This window comes from Rhinopithecus roxellana, chromosome 2 (genome assembly GCF_007565055.1).
Source record: "Rhinopithecus roxellana isolate Shanxi Qingling chromosome 2, ASM756505v1, whole genome shotgun sequence".
In the NCBI taxonomy this organism is placed as follows: Eukaryota; Metazoa; Chordata; class Mammalia; order Primates; family Cercopithecidae; genus Rhinopithecus; species Rhinopithecus roxellana.
The window spans coordinates 75,916,948-75,934,973 of record NC_044550.1 but is presented as its reverse complement, the minus strand read 5'-3'; the positions used below and the strand labels follow the sequence as shown (position 1 = coordinate 75,934,973).

At 46.6% G+C, this 18,026-nt stretch overlaps 1 protein-coding gene across 1 annotated transcript in view; it reads right to left on the bottom strand.

The window, feature by feature from the left end:
• The window catches only part of NOCT (nocturnin), a 32,092-nt gene extending 15,174 nt beyond the window's left edge, over positions 1–16,918 (bottom strand). The window contains exon 1 of the mRNA XM_010353497.2: positions 16,451–16,918. Within this exon, the coding sequence (XP_010351799.1) occupies positions 16,451–16,640 (190 nt within the window). The 5' untranslated portion in view covers positions 16,641–16,918. The remainder of the gene's footprint in view (positions 1–16,450) is intronic.
• Between the last annotated feature and the right edge of the window lie 1,108 nt (positions 16,919–18,026).

The following is an 18,026-nucleotide window of genomic DNA, read 5'->3' as shown; positions in this document are numbered from 1 at the left end:
AGAATTCAGATTATTTAGATTTCTGAAATACAGTAGTAGTATGTGAACTCCCATTTGGTAATACCTTTACTTTCCTAAAAAACACAAGTGGGAGGCTGGGCGTGGTAGCTCACACCTGTAATCCCAGCACTTTGGGAGCCCAAGGTGGGTGGATCACCTGAAGTCAGGAGTTCGAGGTGAAACCCCATCTCTACTGAAAATACAAAAATTAGCCAGGCGTGATGGCAGGTGCCTGTACTCCTAGCTACTTGGGAGGCTGAGGCAGGAGAATCGCTTGAACCTGGAAGGTGGAGGTTGCAGAGAGCCAAGATCGCACCACTGCACTCCAGCCTGGGCGACAAGAGCGAGACTTCCTCTAAAAAAAAAAAAAAGAAAAAAAAAAAACCCACAAGTGGGCTAATCACAAATATATTTGAATATATGTACACCCTTAATACTACCAATTACTACACACTTCTAAAGCAATCAGGCAGATCACAATTCAAGTTCCTAAGAGTGGTGACCATAAGGAAAACGGTCGGGCTGCAATTAAACACCTTCACATTAATAATTAGAATGCTGGATGACGACCCCAATAGTCGAGACCCAAAATGACTGGGCCCACCGTTCCAAGCACTCCTAACAGCACTCAGGAATCACTCAGGGCCGACTGCCCTCCACAGCTCCACACAGGGTTCCTTCCTCGGGCTGCCCAGCAACTGCCTGTTCTAGGCTTTGCCCAAACCATTCAGCATCTAATTACTTCTCTTACAGTTTACGTTTAGTATCTTGAAACGGTGGCCTGGCAAAAACGCTGATTAAAAACCAAGCAAAAGCCAGGATTATCTTGAGTACGCACCTGGGAAGCTATGGAAGTTGATCAACCTCCGCCCGAGGAAACCTCGAAGCACACACAACACAAAAACTGTAAGCCATCAACGGCACAGGAAGGCATCCCTGAAACAGCAATCCAATGCTGCCATCTACTGGCCATGCGTGTTGAACACAAAACTAAGCTAATTTAGCAGCTGATTTTCATTAGCCTTCTTAGAGTAGGTTCCAGAATACCTGGCCATCTTCAATACAAACGAGAATTCACACAAGATAACCACCAACTTTAAAGCAGCCTGGATGTTGGATATACAATATATTTATTTAATATATACTGAAGGAATCAATAAAGATTCACAGCAACCAGGCCTAGCTCTATGGACCAACCAATGGCTCTCCTTTTCTTATACCTGGCCCATTTTTCCTACTTAGGGTACCCTTGGATATTTGAACTACAACCTCTGTCCTTTACTCATGAGACTTTAAGCCTCCCAAGGGCAGGGGCTGTTTCCCTTATTTACCATTTCCCCCAGGATCCAGTCCAGTGATTTAAACAATTAATAAAAGATGGCAAGTGACAGCAAAGTACCAAGAAATTCTGTCACACACTGATGGAGGACCACCTTTTATTGGTGGAGCATTTTATGGTATACCAAGCATTTTTTTTTTTTTTTTTTTTTTTGAGACGGAGTCTTGCTCTGTCGCCCGGGCTGGAGTGCAGTGGCCGGATCTCAGCTCACTGCAAGCTCTGCCTCCCAGGTTTATGCCATTCTTCTGCCTCAGCCTCCCGAGTAGCTGGGACTACAGGCGCCCACCACCTCGCCCAGCTAGATTTTTGTATTTTTTAGTAGAGACGGGGTTTCACTGTGTTAGCCAGGATGGTCTCGATCTCCTGACCTCGTGATCCACCCGTCTCGGCCTCCCAAAGTGCTGGGATTACAGGCTTGAGCCACCGTGCCCGGCCAACCAAGCATTTTTAATTGCTGTAACCAGTTACCTGCTCAGGAACCCATTGGTCATTATTTACACCACTTTATAGATAAGAACACTAAAGTTCAGAAATGTAAATGAGGTCCTAAATTACCATTAAACGTAACTCTAGGCCAGGCGTAGTGGCTCACGCCTATAATCTCAGCACTGTGGAAGGGCAAGGCAGGTGGATCACCTGAGGTCAGGAGACCAGCCTGGCCAACATGGCCAACAACCCTGTCTCTACTAAAAATACAAAAAAAATTAGCTGGGCTTGGTGGCAGGTACCTGTAATCCCAGCTACTCAGGAGGCTGAGGTTCATAAGAATCGCTTGAACCTGGGAGGCAGAGGTTGCAGTGAGCAAATATTGCGCCACTGCACTCCAGCCTGGGCGACACAAGCAAGATTGTCTCAAAAAAAAAAAAAAAAAAGTATCTTTCTAAATTTTTGTGAAACTTTGGTGTGCACCCATCAGCAAGAAAAGCAAAACTCAAACAGTGTGACATGTTCCCTGAAGGTCCACCTGGCAAATGAATGCAGTTACCTTCAAATTTTACACGATGTGGGCTTGTATGACATGAATTTCCAGATCCTAGAGACTGGATTTTAAGTGCCAATTTAGGCAGAAGGATCACTTGAGCCCAAGAACTTGAGACCAGCCTGGGCAATGCAGTGAGACCCCATCGCTATTAAATTTAAAATAAAAATAAACTAAGTGCCAAGTTAAGAAGATATTACTGTGTGGTAGAAATCAAATATTTTAGTTAGTGACCAACCAGGCTCCAAGTCTGTTACTGAGTGCCACTGACTAAATGTGACAGGCCTGCCTCAAGTACTGAGCCTTACAGCTGAGCCTCAGCTCTCCCCAAGAAGTTCGGCCTGTGGTTCAGCAGAGGCAAGTCTTAAAGCAAGGACTCAAGTTAGGCTGTCTGAATTCAAATCGGGGCTCCACTTGTTACTAATAGGATCCTGGATAACTTATTGACCTCTCTGCTTCTTCATTATCTTCTTCATATGGATAAGTGTAACCTACTTTATTTGGTTAGTGTGAGGATTAACTGAGTTAAACTAGAGGTACTTGGCACATCCTAAGTGATTAGCTAAATGTTAGCTATTCTGTTTCATTCTGGAAAACTCACTTTTTTCCTAGGCATAAAGAGAAGGCTATTACTCAGCTGGGCGTGGTGGCTCATGCCTGTAATCCCAGCACTTTGGGAGGCCAAGGTGGGTGGATCACTTGAGGTCAGGAGTTTGAGACCAGCCTGACCAACACGGTGAAACCCCGTCTCTATCAAAAATACAAAAATTAGCTGGGCATGGTGGTGGGTGCCTGTAATCTCAGCTACTCGGGAGGCTGAGACAGGAGAATTGCTTGAACCCGGGAGGAGGTTGCAGTGAGCCAAGATCGCACCACTGCACTCCAGCCTGGGTGACAAAGCAAAACTCTGTCTCAAAAAAAAAAAGAGAAGGCTATTATTAACATTGGAGATAATGTGCCAGACTGCTTCCAACTCTTTTCATTATTCTGTCTCAAATCTGCTGAAGTGGGTATCATATTCACCACTTTCCAGGCATGGATCAGGTAACTGCACAGCTTTCTCCAGACTGCACAACTAGTAAGGGGGCTGGCCCTGGAGAAAGTTACCTGCACCTTGGACTGCTGCTTGTCAGCATCTCCAGCCATGCTGATACCGCGTCAGGGTAACTGCGATGCAGCTGTCCTGCCTGGCCCCGGACAGACACAGCAGCCCATTCTTCACACCAGGAAGACACAGAGGTCAAGTTCCACCTCCTCCATCTGTCGACGTCACAGTCATCACAGCACACATACTGGCACAGCACAGAGTGTACAAAGCAGTGTCACGACCCGCGTGGCATTACCAGAGATATCAAGTGAAGGTCAGAACTCTCAACCTAACGTGTCTAAAAATACAAGCACCTAGACTGAGCGTGACAATTCAAACAAGCTCTCTTTGCCAGGAGGCAGTCACAGACCAGACAAGAAAGCTGAAGCGTCATCCAGACAAGACTGAGCCATACCTTCAGCCATGACAGACTCATATGGAAAAGCTCTCTAAGGAGAAGGAAATCCCTCCATGATAAATGCTTAGTTTAACATGTTCGATTGGTGCTCAATTGTCTATTGGCTGACAAATCTCTTCCACAAGCTGGGCTTTTCTAGCACATTCCTCTGAAATACAAACGTGAAAAGGCAAAACCTAAAAAATCTGGTGATCCCCCATCACTAACATTTCTGGGACACTTGGAAAAATGATGTGTTTTTACAGTTGTGAGTGGAAATACGAAACTATGAGGAGCCTTCTGCTGACTGTACAGAGCCCTCTCTAGATCAGGATCTACCGACTGTGACCCATGAGCTAACTCTGGCAGCATCCTGTCTTTGTGCTGCCTGCAAGCTAGGAAAGGCTTTTGTATTTTTAAATGGTTGGGGAGGGGGGAACCCCTTAAGAACAGTAATATTTCGTGACATGTGAAAATGATATGAAATTCAAATTTTAGTATCATAAATAAAGTTTACATATTGTATTCTCTACAGCTGCTTTCACGCTATAACAGCAGAGCTTAGTAGCTGCGACAGATACATGGCCCAGACAGCCTAAAATATTTACTAGCTGGCTCTTTACGGAAAAAGTTTGCCAACCTCTGCTCTGCATTATATTAAAATGAGGCTTTGGCCAGGCATGGTGGCATGCGCCTGTGGTCCCAGCTACTTGGGAGGCTGAGGCAGGAGGACTGCGTGAGCCCAGGAGGTTGAGCCTGCAGTGAGCTGTCTCTGCCCCACTGCACTCCAGTCTGGGTGACAGAGGAAGGCTCTGTCTCATAAAAAAAAAAAAAAGGTCAGGCGTGGTGGCTCCCACCTGTGATTCCAACACTTTGGGAGGCTGAGGTGGGCAGATCACCTGAGGTCAGGAATTCAAGACCAGCCTGGCCAACAGGGCAAAAACCCCATCTCTACTAAAAATACAAAATTTAGTCAGGTGTGGTGGTGGGCACCTGTAATCCCAGATACTTGGGAGGCTGAGGCAGGAGAATAACTTGAACCCAGGAGGTGGAGTTTGCAGTGAGCCAAGATTGTGCCACTGCACTCCAACCTGGGTGACAAGAGTGAAACTCCGTCTCAAAAAAATAAATAAATAAAATAAAGAAGTATAAAAATTTTTAAACAATGAGCCAAACATGGTGACACATGCCTATTGTCTCAGCTACTCGGGAGGCTGAGGCAGGAAGATCCCTTAAACCCAGGGGTTTGAGTTCAGCCTGGGCTACATAGAGAGACCCCATCCCTAAAAGAATTGGCCAGGCACGATGGCTCATGCCTGTAATCCCAGCACTTTGGGAGGCTCGGATGGGTGGATCACCAGAGGTCAGAAGTTCATGACCTGCCTGACCAACATGGTGAAACCCCATCTCTACTAAAAATACAAAATCAGCTGGGCGTGGTAGCGCATGCCTGTAATCCCAGCTACTTAGGAGGCTAAGGCAGGAGAATCACTTGAACCTGGGAGGCGGAGGTTGCAATGAGCAGAGATTGTGCCACTGTACTCCAGCCTGGGGGACAGAGCAAGACTCCATCAAAAAAAAATAATAATAATAAAATTGTATAGTCCATTTGGAAGGCAGCTATGCTCACCACTAGTCCATTTGTATATGTACCATAAAACCAATAAAAGATTTTTAGTCACTTAAAAAGGAGGGGAAACAATTTTCATATACAAATTCCCAGAGCACTGCTTGAATAATTAAGGCATATATATATAAAAAAGAATATGTTGCATATCATTGGGCAGGTTGGTTCTAGGCCAAGAGGGCAAAAGTAGAAAATACATTTACTTTCTCTCCTTCCTAAGATCTTGAAGAAATAAAGTACCTATACTTAATTTTTTTTTTTTTTTTGAGACAGAGTCTCGCTCTGTTGCCCAGGCTGGAGTGCAATGGCACCATCTCGGCTCACTGAAACCCCTGCCTCCTGGGTTCAAGCAATTCTCCTCCCTCGGCCTCATGAGTAGCTGCTGGGATTACAGGCACCTGCCACCACGCCCGGCTAATTTTTGTATTTTTAGTAGAGACAGGGTTTCACCATGCTGGCCAGGCTGGTCTAGAACTCCCAACCTCAGGCGATCTGCCCACCTCAGCCTCCCAAAGTGCTGGGATTACAGGCGTGAGCCACTGTGCCCAGCCTATTTAAAATTTTTTAAAGAATGCATCAGTAACACTGGAAAACAAGAAGGGATGCATGACATCAATGGAGCAAAAACCTGGAGGAATTCCAAGAAGACAGAATCAAGTTTGACTTAACAGAGAAACCAGAGTGAAGGAAGGGGCAGTACAAGTTACCAAAGGTAACTGTGGTTTTCCCAAGAGCACCGTGAAGAAACTCCAAGCTGAATCAACAAATAGAAAGGGCAGGAGAGGCTGAGGGGGTAACTGTTAGGGCAATTCAAGAATGAAAGTGAACAGTGGCACTAGTTACACGCATCCCCTCTCTCACAGACAAAGCTGGGAAGGGTGGCTTTCGCATGCTCCATAGAACCAAAGAATACTCCAAAGAAAATGAGTGATAGCTTTAGAATGGCTTGCAAGGGTGAATGGACCTGAAAGAGAAGCAAACCAGATCAGGAGCTAACTCTGAACCTCTAGGATAGTGTTAAAAAGCGGGGGAGAGGTTAAAAAGCGGGGGAGAGGTTGGACTGAAGAACACAGAAGGAAACCCTCCTTTCTTTGGCAAAGGCAGTAGTTGCCAGCCTGCTCCCTCTCATGCATTCAACAAGGAAGCCTGGCTGCCCACTCTCCAGATTACCTTTCCATTCAGAACATGCGAACTGGCTGGGCACGGTGGCTCACACCTGTAATCCCAGTATTTTGGGATGCTGAGATGGGTGGATAACTTGAGCTCAGCACGTGAGACCAGCCTGGCCAACACGGGGAAAACCTGTCTTTACTAAAAATACAGTAACTGTTGTATTATCGGGCCAGGTATGGTGGTGCATGCCTGTGGTGCCAGCTACTTGGGAGGCTGAGGTGGGAGGAGTGCTTGAACCGGGCTGGTGGAGGCTGCAGTGAGCTGAGATCACGGCACAGCACTCCAGCCTGAGTGACAAAGAAAGACCCCATCTCAAAAACAAACAAACAAAACAACATGCAAACTCCCCTCCTCTCCAGGAAAGAGGCCTAAAGGAGAAACAGGCACACACATCTTGATATATTTAAAGTACAAGAGACATTATAGACACAAAACAGGCTTCTATGAAAAAAAGGAGCAATTAAACAACTAGAAATGTCTAGGACTTTAAAATGACTGCAGAACAAAAATTTTCAGGAAATCTCATGAAACAGAGAAGAGATAAAAACACTAAAATATGAATGGAGGCCTGGCTTGGTGCCTCATGCTTGTAATCCAGTACGCTGGGAGGCAGAGGCAGATGGACTGCTTGAGCCCAGGAGTTTGAGACCAGTCTGAGCCGAGACCCCTGTCTCTAACAAAAAAATAAAAGTAGGTAGACGTGGTGCAGCACACCTACAGTCCCAGCTACTCCAGAGGCTGAGGTGGGAGGATCACTTGAGCCCAGGAGTTAGAGGTTACAGTGAGCTATGATCACACCAGTGCACTCCAGCCTGGGTGACAAAGTGGAGACTGTCTCTAAAATAATTAAAAAAAAAAAAAAAAAAAAAAAAGGATGAATAGACACGGAGAATACATCCATATGGCCAGCAATCTAACAGGAGTTCAAGAACATGAGAACAAAAGACAATACAGTGGACAAAATAACCCGAGAAATGATACTAACTTTACATGTGCTAAGGCATGCCTTTAGATTGCATGGGCGCATCAGATGCTGAGACATTTATCCTGATGGAACTTTTGAATACCAAAGATAAGGAAATCTTGTAAGCCTCTACAGATAATCAGTACTCACAATGGTTTTTTTTTTTTTTTTGAGACGGAGTCTTGCTCTGTCGCCCGGGCTGGAGTGCAGTGGCCGGATCTTAGCTCACTACAAGCTCCGCCTCCCGGGTTTACACCATTCTCCTGCCTCAGCCTCCCGAGTAGCTGGGACTACAGGCGCCAGCCACCACGCGCGGCTAGTTTTTTTGTATTTTTTTTTTAGTAGAGACGGGGTTTTACCGTGTTAGCCAGGATGGTCTCAATCTCCTGACCTCGTGATCCGCCCGTCTTGGCCTCCCAAAGTGCTGGGATTACAGGCTTGAGCCACCGCGCCCGGCCCACAATGGTTTTTAAAAGTTCAGAGGCAAGGCCGAGCGTGGTTGCTCACGCCTGTAATCCCAGCACTTTGGGAGGCCGAGGTAGGCAGATCACCTGAGGTCAGGAGTTCGAGACCAGCCTGACCAACATGGCAAAACCTTAAGGCTCTACTAAAAATACAAAAAATTAGCTGGGCGTGGTGGTGGGTGCCTGTAGTCCCCAGCTACTCAGGAGGCTGAGGCAGGAGAATAGCTTGAACCCAGGAGAGGGAGGTTGCAGTGAACAGAGGTTGCGCCATTGCACTCCAGCTTGGGCAACACAGCAAGACTCCATCTCAAAAAATAAAATAATATTAAATTAAAATTTAAAAATCAGATTAAATACACTGTCATAAAACTATTTACAAACATAATTTCAGAACCACCTGAAAGAGAAACTAATTCTAGAAATAAGTCTCAATGAGTCTATTTGACCTACAAGATTTGAAAGATAAACATTTTCCTTCAGCAGACCTTCAATGATAGTTAGCATCCATAAAAGCAAAACACACAAGAGGAAATAGAAAAGTATTATATCCCAGGTATTATTAGAATCTGCAGTGTAACTTACTTTGCACCCTGTACTAGACAAGATATTTGGAGTTAACAAGCATATTTGCAGACCGGCAAACTGAGCTGTTTAGGTACTGGAACCTCAAGAGTTGGAGGAAAGATAGAAAAGGGAAAGGAAGACAGCTAGAGAGGATGCAACAAGACCAAGGAACTTCCCAGATATCCTTCCAGAACAATTCTTATTGTCACTCTGGATGCATCAGAACTTTTTTTTTTTTTTTTTTTTTTTGAGATGGAGTCTTGCAGCTGCCCAGGCTGGAGTGTAGTGGTGCAATCTCAGCTCGCTGCAACCTCCACCTCCCGGGTTCAAGCAATTCTCCTGCCTCAGCCTCCCGAGTAGCTGGGATTACAGGCACACACCACTAACATCTGGCTAATTTTTACATTTTTAGTAAAGATGGGGTTTTGCCATGTTGCCCAGGCTGGTCTCGAACTCCTAACCTCAAGTGATCCCCCCTCTCCTTGGCCTCCCAAAGTACTGACGTGAGCCACCGTACCCGGCCAGCATCATAACTTCTAAGCACTTATTTTCATGGACTTGCCAAGAGCTCAAGAGCAGCCTGGGCAACACAGTGAGACCCCGTCTCTACAATAAATAAAATAAAAATTTTCCTTTCTGCACAACTCTCCACAATCCAACAGTGGTCTCTAACTTTTGAAGACAGGAGAATCACATCATTGCATTGAGAAACTTAGAACAGGCTTCTAAGCATTTAGTAAAACGAGCCTTCTCAGGTGTCCGCCTGTGTTTTCAGTGTATGGCTGGTGTCTACCTGGGGCCTGTGTCAGAATCAGCAGATGCTCAGGCCCCACTTGGAGATATTAAAATCCAGAAGATCTGAATGGGACCCATGCATTTTTTGTATATACTGGAAGGAGAAAAAAATGGTTATAGGGACATTCAAATTGGATGGTACCAATTTTGTTTAGCCTTCTTTCCCCTGGGCACTGTTGCCCACATCGCTGACACGGAATTCTTGCTAAGTATTAATATATGATTCAAATGTTGCTTTGAGGCCACATAGAGCCAGAGGACAGCTAAGGTTTTCACTTGAGGTCTCACTCCCTCCGTGGGAAGACTGATTTTCTCCCATTCTAAGAATAACGATAGGCCGGGCGCGGTGGCTCAAGCCTGTAATCCCAGCACTTTGGGAGGCCGAGACGGGTGGATCACAAGGTCAGGAGATCGAGACCATCCTGGCTAATCTGGTGAAACCCTGTCTCTACTAAAAAATAAAAAAAACTAGCCGGGCGAGGTGCCGGGCGCCTATAGTCCCAGCTACTCGGGAGGCTGAGGCAGGAGAATGGCGTGAACCCGAAAGGCGGAGCTTGCAGTGAGCTGAGATCCAGCCACTGCACTCCAGTTTGGGTGACAGAGCGAGACTCCATCTCAAAAAAAAAAAAAAAAAAAAAAAGAAAGAATAACGATAAATAAAAAGTATCTTAGCTGCTTTCCACAAAAGTCCAAACAGGTTTACTATGAGGCTAAACACCCCTGCACACTGTCCTTCTAATTTCTAAGTATTTACTGAAGTATAACCACCACTTAAGTGACTATCAAAGCCCTATAAACTCTGATTAGTCACCAGTGACTCCTGACAGCAAATACAGATGCTGTATCTCCCTTCCTAACTCCAAGAAGCCAGAACACAATTGCCTCACTTTTAGTAAACATCAGAGAAACCTCCTTGATTATTTATCCCACTCTATAAGTTATACGACTACATGGATACACTCCCATTATAATGTCAGTCTCAAGTTTCCTCTCACTGAACTTTTCATTAATATGCAAATTTCTTCCCTTTTCTTTTCTTTTTTTTTTTGAGATGGAGTTTCACGCTTGTGGCCCAAGCTGGAGTGCAGCGGCGTGATCTCGGCTCACCACAACCTCCACCGGGTTCAAGCAATTCTCCTGTCTCAGCCTCCTGAGGAGCTGGGATTACAGGCATGCGCCACCACGCTCGGCTTATTTTGTATTTTTAGTAGAGATAGGGTTTCTCCATGTTGGTCAGGCTGGTCTCTATCTCCCGACCTCAGGTGATCCGCCTGCCTTGGCCTCCCAGAGTGCTGGGATTACGGGCGTGAGCCACTGTGCCCTGCCCTGGAATTTCTTCCCTTTCTTAAAAGCTGCTTTTGGCAGGGCGTGATGACTCATGCCTGTAATCCCAGTACTTTTGGGAGGCTGAGGTGGGAGGATTGCTTGAGCCCAGGATTGAGACCAGCTGGAGCAACATGGCAAAACCGTGTGGACAAAATATACAAACTTATTTTAAAGCCGCTTTTGTTGGGGTCAATGTTCTTGCTCAGGCGTCTCTTGAATTGCCTTAGGCCCCAAGCTCAAAGATTGTTTTTTTTAGAGACAGAGTATTGCTCCTACTCTATCACCCAGGCTGGAGTGCAATGGTGCAATCTCGGCTCACTGACACCTCCGCCTCCCGGGTTCAAGTGATTCTCCTGCCTCAGCTTCCCAAGCAGATGGGAGGTACAGGTGTGCACCACCACACTTGGCTTTTTTTTTTTTTTTTTAATTTTAGTAGAGACAGGGTTTCACCATGTTGCCCAGGCTGGTCTTGAACGCCTGAGTTCAAGTGATCCGTGCCTCGGCCTCCCAAAGTGCTGGGATTACAGGCATGAACCACTGTGCCCGGCCAAAGGTCTTCAGGCTCTTCCAGAATCCTCTCCAGAGCTTCTCAAGCTTTCCAGGAATAAGTACCTTTGGGGAAAGGAGGGGCAGAGCTCATGAATACTCCCTAATCTTTTTGGAAGAATCCCCTGGGGCACTTGTTAAATATGCACTCCACCAGACTTCTCCACAGGAAACTGATTCAAGATGGGTGAAAGACCAGAAATCTGCATTTTAACAAGTGTCCCAAAGGATTCTGATTATACCTCTTTTCCTAAGATGCTTGCTACAGCTCCTGCATGCTCCACCTTCTTCCAGGCAGTGTGTAGTCTTCTCTGCCTAGCCCCCTCACCCTGTCCCCTTCCAAAGCACCCTCCTTTTTCACCTATTCAAAGCAAAGCGTTTCTTGACAAATTCAGCCATACCGATTTCTCTTCCAACTCCCGCTGCAATTAGTCATGTCGCATTTTACATGTACTGTTCAATAAAGCTTGTGGATAAATTGCTATCAATTCATCTTATTTGTTCTAGGTAAGGTCTAGTGTTGAGACAGCAAGCAAGGTTAAATGACTTGCAAATGTTAACTGTGTGGAATGTGAATCTGCAGCCATGGTTATTAATCCCAAAGAACCCCAGTTCACCATATTTAAACTGTTGCCACTGAATCCTAACAGAAAATTCATACATTAGTTTTCCCACAAGGAAAGCAATTTATTCCATAGCAGCTTGATAATTACAAGCTTTCTGATTTCTTCTCTCATCAGCAGTTTACTCACATAGTTAAAGGACATATTAAATAAAGCTGCCTTCTCAAATGAGTTGGTGGCATTTGCCTTTAAAATTGTACCATGAAAAAAAAAGCAAATGTTCTAATGGTAGAGAACAGTAGTTCAGCCAACTCTTCATTCTCTGAGGAGGGATGTGGAAGATAGCATTTATAAACCCACGGATGACTTCCAACTGCGTTTGTTTCATCCAGTACAGTAACTGTGGCAACTGCTACTTCTTATGGGGGCTGCTATCCTTGCGAAAAGAAAGCCAAATACCGAGATCATCCCCAAGGTCACCTTTTAATTCTAAAAACCTGGAATCTCATAACTCCAAAGGGACTGTACTTATCTTCCCAATAACCACCAATTGCCAAGGGGCATTAAGTTATGCAGGAACTGGGCCGGGTGCGGTGGCTCAAGCCTGTAATCCCAACACTTTGGGAGGCCGAGACGGGCGGCTCACGAGGTCAGGAGATCAAGACCATCCTGGCTAATACGGTGAAACCCCGTCTCTACTAAAAAATACAAAAAACTAGCCGGGCGAGGTGGCGGGCGCCTGTAGTCCCAGCTACTCGGGAGGCTGAGGCAGGAGAATGGCGTGAACCCGGAGGCGGAGCTTGCAGTGAGCTGGGATCCGGCCACTGCACTCCAGCCTGGGCGACAGTGCGAGACTCCGTCTCAAAAAAAAAAAAAAAGTTATGCAGGAACTGATTAGCAAATGTGGACAGGTGTTGGGACTCACCACTCCCCATCAAAAGGCTCAGGAGTGGAGAGGAGTTTTCGGCCCCTTAAATGTCTGTCTCACATATGGGTGCCAGATGTCCAAATTTGAGGGCATAGAATAACAATCTGGAGTTATTCTTTTTGTCATTTCATTTGGTTATGTGGAATCCAGGGCCCATCATGAATGACTCAGACTTAATAGGTCTATAGTAGGATCTAAGAATCTGCATTTTAAAAATGCACTTAATAGGCTGGGCGCAGTGGCTCATGCCTGTCATCCCAGCACTTTGGGAGGCAAAGGCAGGTGGATCACCAGAGCTGATGAGACGAGCCTAGGCAACGTGTTGAAATCCCGTTCCTACTAAAAATACAAAAATTAGCCCCGCACAGTGGTGTGCCTGTAGTCACAGCTACTCCGGAGGCTGAGATAGGAGAATTGCTTGAGCCTGGGAGGTGGAGTTTGCAGTGAGCAGAGGTGGTGCCACTACACTCCAGCCTGGGCAACAGTGCGAGACCTTGTCTCAAAAAAAATTAAAATTAAAAAGCACTTAGTGCTGGCTCTGAGGCTCTTTGGAAAACAATGTCCATTTTGCAAAGTGCCTCTTCTCTCACCCTTCCTCATCTGTGTCTCATGCCTTTCTGCATTTATGCCTGCTTTTTCCAAACAAAATGCTTTATAGTAATCTCTTCCAATACTAACCATGCTTCAAAAGCCAGCTGAAATGCCATCCACTTCTAGAAGCCTAAAAGGGACTTCCTGCTTTCCTGCACCCTTGTGCCATTTCCAAGTCCAGAGAATAAACGGTGTTTCATTTCATTAAACAGCCATTTCTTTGTGCAAATCTCATCTCTTACTGGGCAGTAAACTCCTTAGGGACTGACTAAAAAGCTCATGTTCTTTTTTAGCTCCTATAATAAAGCACCTACATTGTGTGAGACATTCTGTAAAGATCTGGAATGAGCTAACAAGCAATGAATGAATCAATGCATGCACGTGTTTCTTCCAACAAGCCGAAGCTAAAACTGAATGAAACAGGAAAAATGTCTAGACTTTATAGTAACTGCCTACAAAAGTTTAAGTACCATAAAGTCCTTCAATTTCCTTATCTGTAAAACTAGCAGGTTTCAGGAGATTTCTTAAAAGAAGTTCATTAAACACTTTCTTGGGTCAAAAGCCCAACATTCCAATCTGACCTGATATTTATTACTCAGATAACAGTAATTGCTCAGATAACACAGCCATCTCTATCTGTTTTACACAAGCTAACTGTATTCCCACGAGGAGGTACCTACTAACCCTGCCCTCTGAGACTGAGGGAATTTAAGATAAAAGCTGGTACAAAAGACATCATCTCGTTTTCTTTTACTTTTCCTACCTCAAACCTAACAATGTGGTTCTTAAAATTTCCAGCAAGAAAAAAGTTATCAGGTGGTATACCCATTCTGGCAGTTATTTCACAATGTGCCACATTCCTACGAAATTGGGGGTGGGGGTGGAGAATCTACCTGTCAAGTTCATGCTAAGGAATAATATAGTTCAGAGTCTCCAGCAACCAATTCAACATCCTAATTTTACAACTAAGTTGGGCGTGGTTGGCTTCCACCTGCAAACCTCGACTACTCCAGAGTCTGAGGATATCCTGAGGCCAGGAGTTTGATACTAGTTTGGGAAATACCTAAACATCCGCCAGCAATGCAAATAGAGTTTAAAGTACTGGCTTCAATCACATTCCAGATAATCTTTTTAAATATATATATATATATGCATTTAAAAATTTTTATTAATTTTATTTTGAGACGGAGTTTCACTCTTGTCGCCAAGGCTGGAGTGCAATGGTGCGATCTCGGCTCACTGCAACCTCCGCCTCCCGCGTTTAAGCGATTCTCCTGCCTCAGCCTCGCAAGTAGCTGGGATATTACAGGCGAGTGCCACCACGCCCACGACCGTTGGCCAGGATGGTCAGGAACCTCAGGTGATCCAGCCGCCTCGGCCTCCCACGGTGCTGGATCACAGGCGTGAGCCACCGCGCCTGGCCTATTTTTAAAATTTTATAGGCCGGGCGCGGTGGCTCACGCTTGTAATCCCAGCACTTTGTAAGGCGGAAGAGGGCGGATCACCTGGGTTCGGGAGTTCGAGGCCAGCCTGACCAACATGGAGAAACCCCACCTCTACTAAAAATAGCAAAATTAGCCGGGCATGGTGGCGCATGCCTGTAATCCCAGTTACTCGGGAGGCTGAGGCAGGAGAATTGCTTGAACCCGGAGACGGAGGTTGCGGTGAGCCCATATCGCGCCATTTCACTCCAGCCTGGGCAACAAGAGCAAAATTCCCTCTCGAAAAAAAAAAAAAAAAAAGCTATGTATTGCCTAGTTTTGAAAGAAAAAATTTATCAATGTTAAAAGTATAATTAATTTGTATGTAATTTGTGGCCACGGTAATGTGTGCCCAGGCAGAAACAGAGGTGGCTAAAAAGGAAAACTCAGGGTAGTTACTATGATGTATAAAAACAGCTGTTGGTGAAACTAAGGCCTCATTTTTACAAGATCTTAGGTACACAGGACACAAAATTATGTTAAGTATCAAGAGTTGAAGGCTCCAAAAAAGAAAAAAAAAATCCAAAGAAACGTAAAATGGCCGGGTGCGATGGCTCGTGCCTGTAATCCCAGCACTTTGGGAGGCTGAGGTGAGTGGATCACGAGGTCAGGAGTTCAAGACCAGCCTGGCCAAAATGGTGAAACCCCGTCTCTACTAAATATACAAAAATTAGCTAGGCGTGGTGGCGGGCGCCTGTAATCCCAGCTACTCGGGAGGCTGAGGCAGGAGAATCGCTTGAACCCGGCAGGCGGAGGTTGCGGTGAGCCGGTATCCCCAGCCTGGGTGACAGAGTGAGGCTCTGTCTCAAAAAAAAAAAAAAAAAAGAAAAAGAAAAAGAAACGTTAAATGAATCAATGTGTTACCACGACTTAAAAAACTTAATATCGGCCGGGCGCGGTGGCTCAAGCCTGTAATCCCAGCACTTTGGGAGGCCGAGACGGGCGGATCACAAGGTCAGGAGATCGAGACCATCCTGGCTAACACGGTGAAACCCCGTCTCTACTAAAAACTACAAAAAACTAGCCGGGCGAGGTGGCGGCGTCTGTAGTCCTAGCTACCCGGGAGGCTGAGGCAGGAGAATAGCGTGAACCCGGGAGGCGGAGCTTGCAGTGAGCTGAGATCCGGCCACAGCACTCCAGCCTGGGTGACAGAGCGAGACTCCGTCTCAAAAAAAAAAAAAAAAAAAAAAAAAAAAAAAAAAACCAACTTAATATCTAGACCATGAAAGCCATATGAACAAATAAGCATCATTTAGATTTTTTTCCATAAAAATTTCCGTTAATTTCCGTGCAATAAAAAGTGTAACCAAAATAGTAACTCGTGGCCTCGGAAGGGGGAAATTTAACGTAGGTCAAGAGCAAGAAATTCTGAAAGCACGGCCTCCAAGGGTCAAGCGAGAACCTGAATACAGTCTCCCATTTCTTACCAGCTTTGATGCAAGCCCCAGGCAAGTCGGGGAACAGGGAAAGAGGAAAAAGGAAACAGAGAAGGTTGCTCCGGGAAGGTTTCAGGCCAGACCCCACGAACTGCAGCCCCGGGCTTCCCATTCATTCCGCGCTGTCTCCAGGTGGCGGCCGAGAGTTGGCGGCCGTGGCGTTCTCCGCCCAGAACTGGGGTGCACTCACCTGTTCGGGAACACGACCTCGCGGCGCCCGAGGCCGCTGAGACCGCCGCCAGCAGCCTAGGGGATGCGGGCCTGGGAGCAGACGCCGGCGGGGACAACGGGCGGCGCAGCCCTGGGGCTGGCAGGCGGCGCAGGCCGGGCGCGTCCCTCTGCAGCAGGGCCGAGCAGAGCCGCCGCGGACTATGAAACATGCCGGGCGCCGCCGCCACCAACGCGGAGCCCGGCTGGGGCCGAGGGCAGCGAGTCGAGCCGACTGTCCGGGCAGTCTGGGCGGATGCTCCCAGGCTCCTTCTCGCGCGGCGCAGGTCCTGGGGAAATCCCGGGGAGCAGAGCCCGAGAGCAAGGCGCCAGAGCGCTGCGTCGGCACCGTCTGCTGTGAGACCTGGCGAGAGCTGCAGGGCGCTCGGCTAGCGCTGCGCGCTGACAAAGCGGGCGCTACCAAGTGGGAGCTGGAGGGGGATCCGCAGGACCTGACCACTGCGCGGCCACGCCGGGCTCCCTCTACCCGGCGTAATCCTGTTTTAAAAGGAAGCAGAACTTAGGCTGATTTATAGGATAGAATCCGTAGGCGGTCTAAAATAAGAGGTATCCGTTGAAGCAGTTCTGAAGCAAAAAGCGTCCCCTTCCGCTGGCCAGCATGGAAACACCCACAGGCTGGGAATCCCGAGACAGTTCCAGGGCTGTGGCTCAGGGGACACGTGTCTGTCAGAGTTGCAGACGGCGTCCGTGTGTGCATGCGCGGGTCTGTGTGGATACAGCAAAAGTCGTCCACCTCCGACCCCCTCGGCAGGATGTGTTGCGTTAAACGATGTTAAGCACAATAAAGCACCGACTGTGTGCGAGGCGATGGTGATTAAAACAGCGTCCCTTTCCCCAGAGGTGTTATACTTAGGCAAAGGGAGCAGAAGGTGGCAAGGGAAATCAGACCAGAAAGCTCTACAAGGTAGACTGAGATTAGTGCCACAAGATGCCAAAGATTGGCGATAGAGATGACAACAGGCCCGGGATCTCTAGAAGGTACATTAGAAGGATTGGCATTTGAGTTGGCCTATGACGTGAAGGTCTAGAATTTACCCACGTGAAACTTTGGTGGGGGCGGTGGTGAGTTATAAATGAAAAAAGTAAATAAGGGTGTATTTGGGGAAACAACTCTTAGTCATTCATGTAAGATGGAAGCTAAGGAGTAAGAGGACAGATGCGTGGATAGGTTGTAGTGTAGGAGGGGGATTATAGTAGGCTTAACTCGGTAGATAGCTTCGAGCCGTTGACGTTTTGTAAGCTGGGCAAGGATATGGTCAGGGCTGTGCTTTAATTGGAAATCACATGTCTCTGGTTCATGAAAAGGCAGAAAGGAAATCAGCTGAGATAACAGATACTGTAGACCTGCATCAGGTTACTGTTACTGGAAAAGAAAGGATGGAAGAAACATCTCAGATAGGCTGGGCAGGAAATGATGACTAATCAGGAATAAAAATGGGATGAGGGGGAGGGAAAACCCGACTGGATTCTTCTCTGAATGATTCATGAGTTAGAAATGTATTCTATTGGTTTTCCCATGATTTTGCTGATTCCCCCGT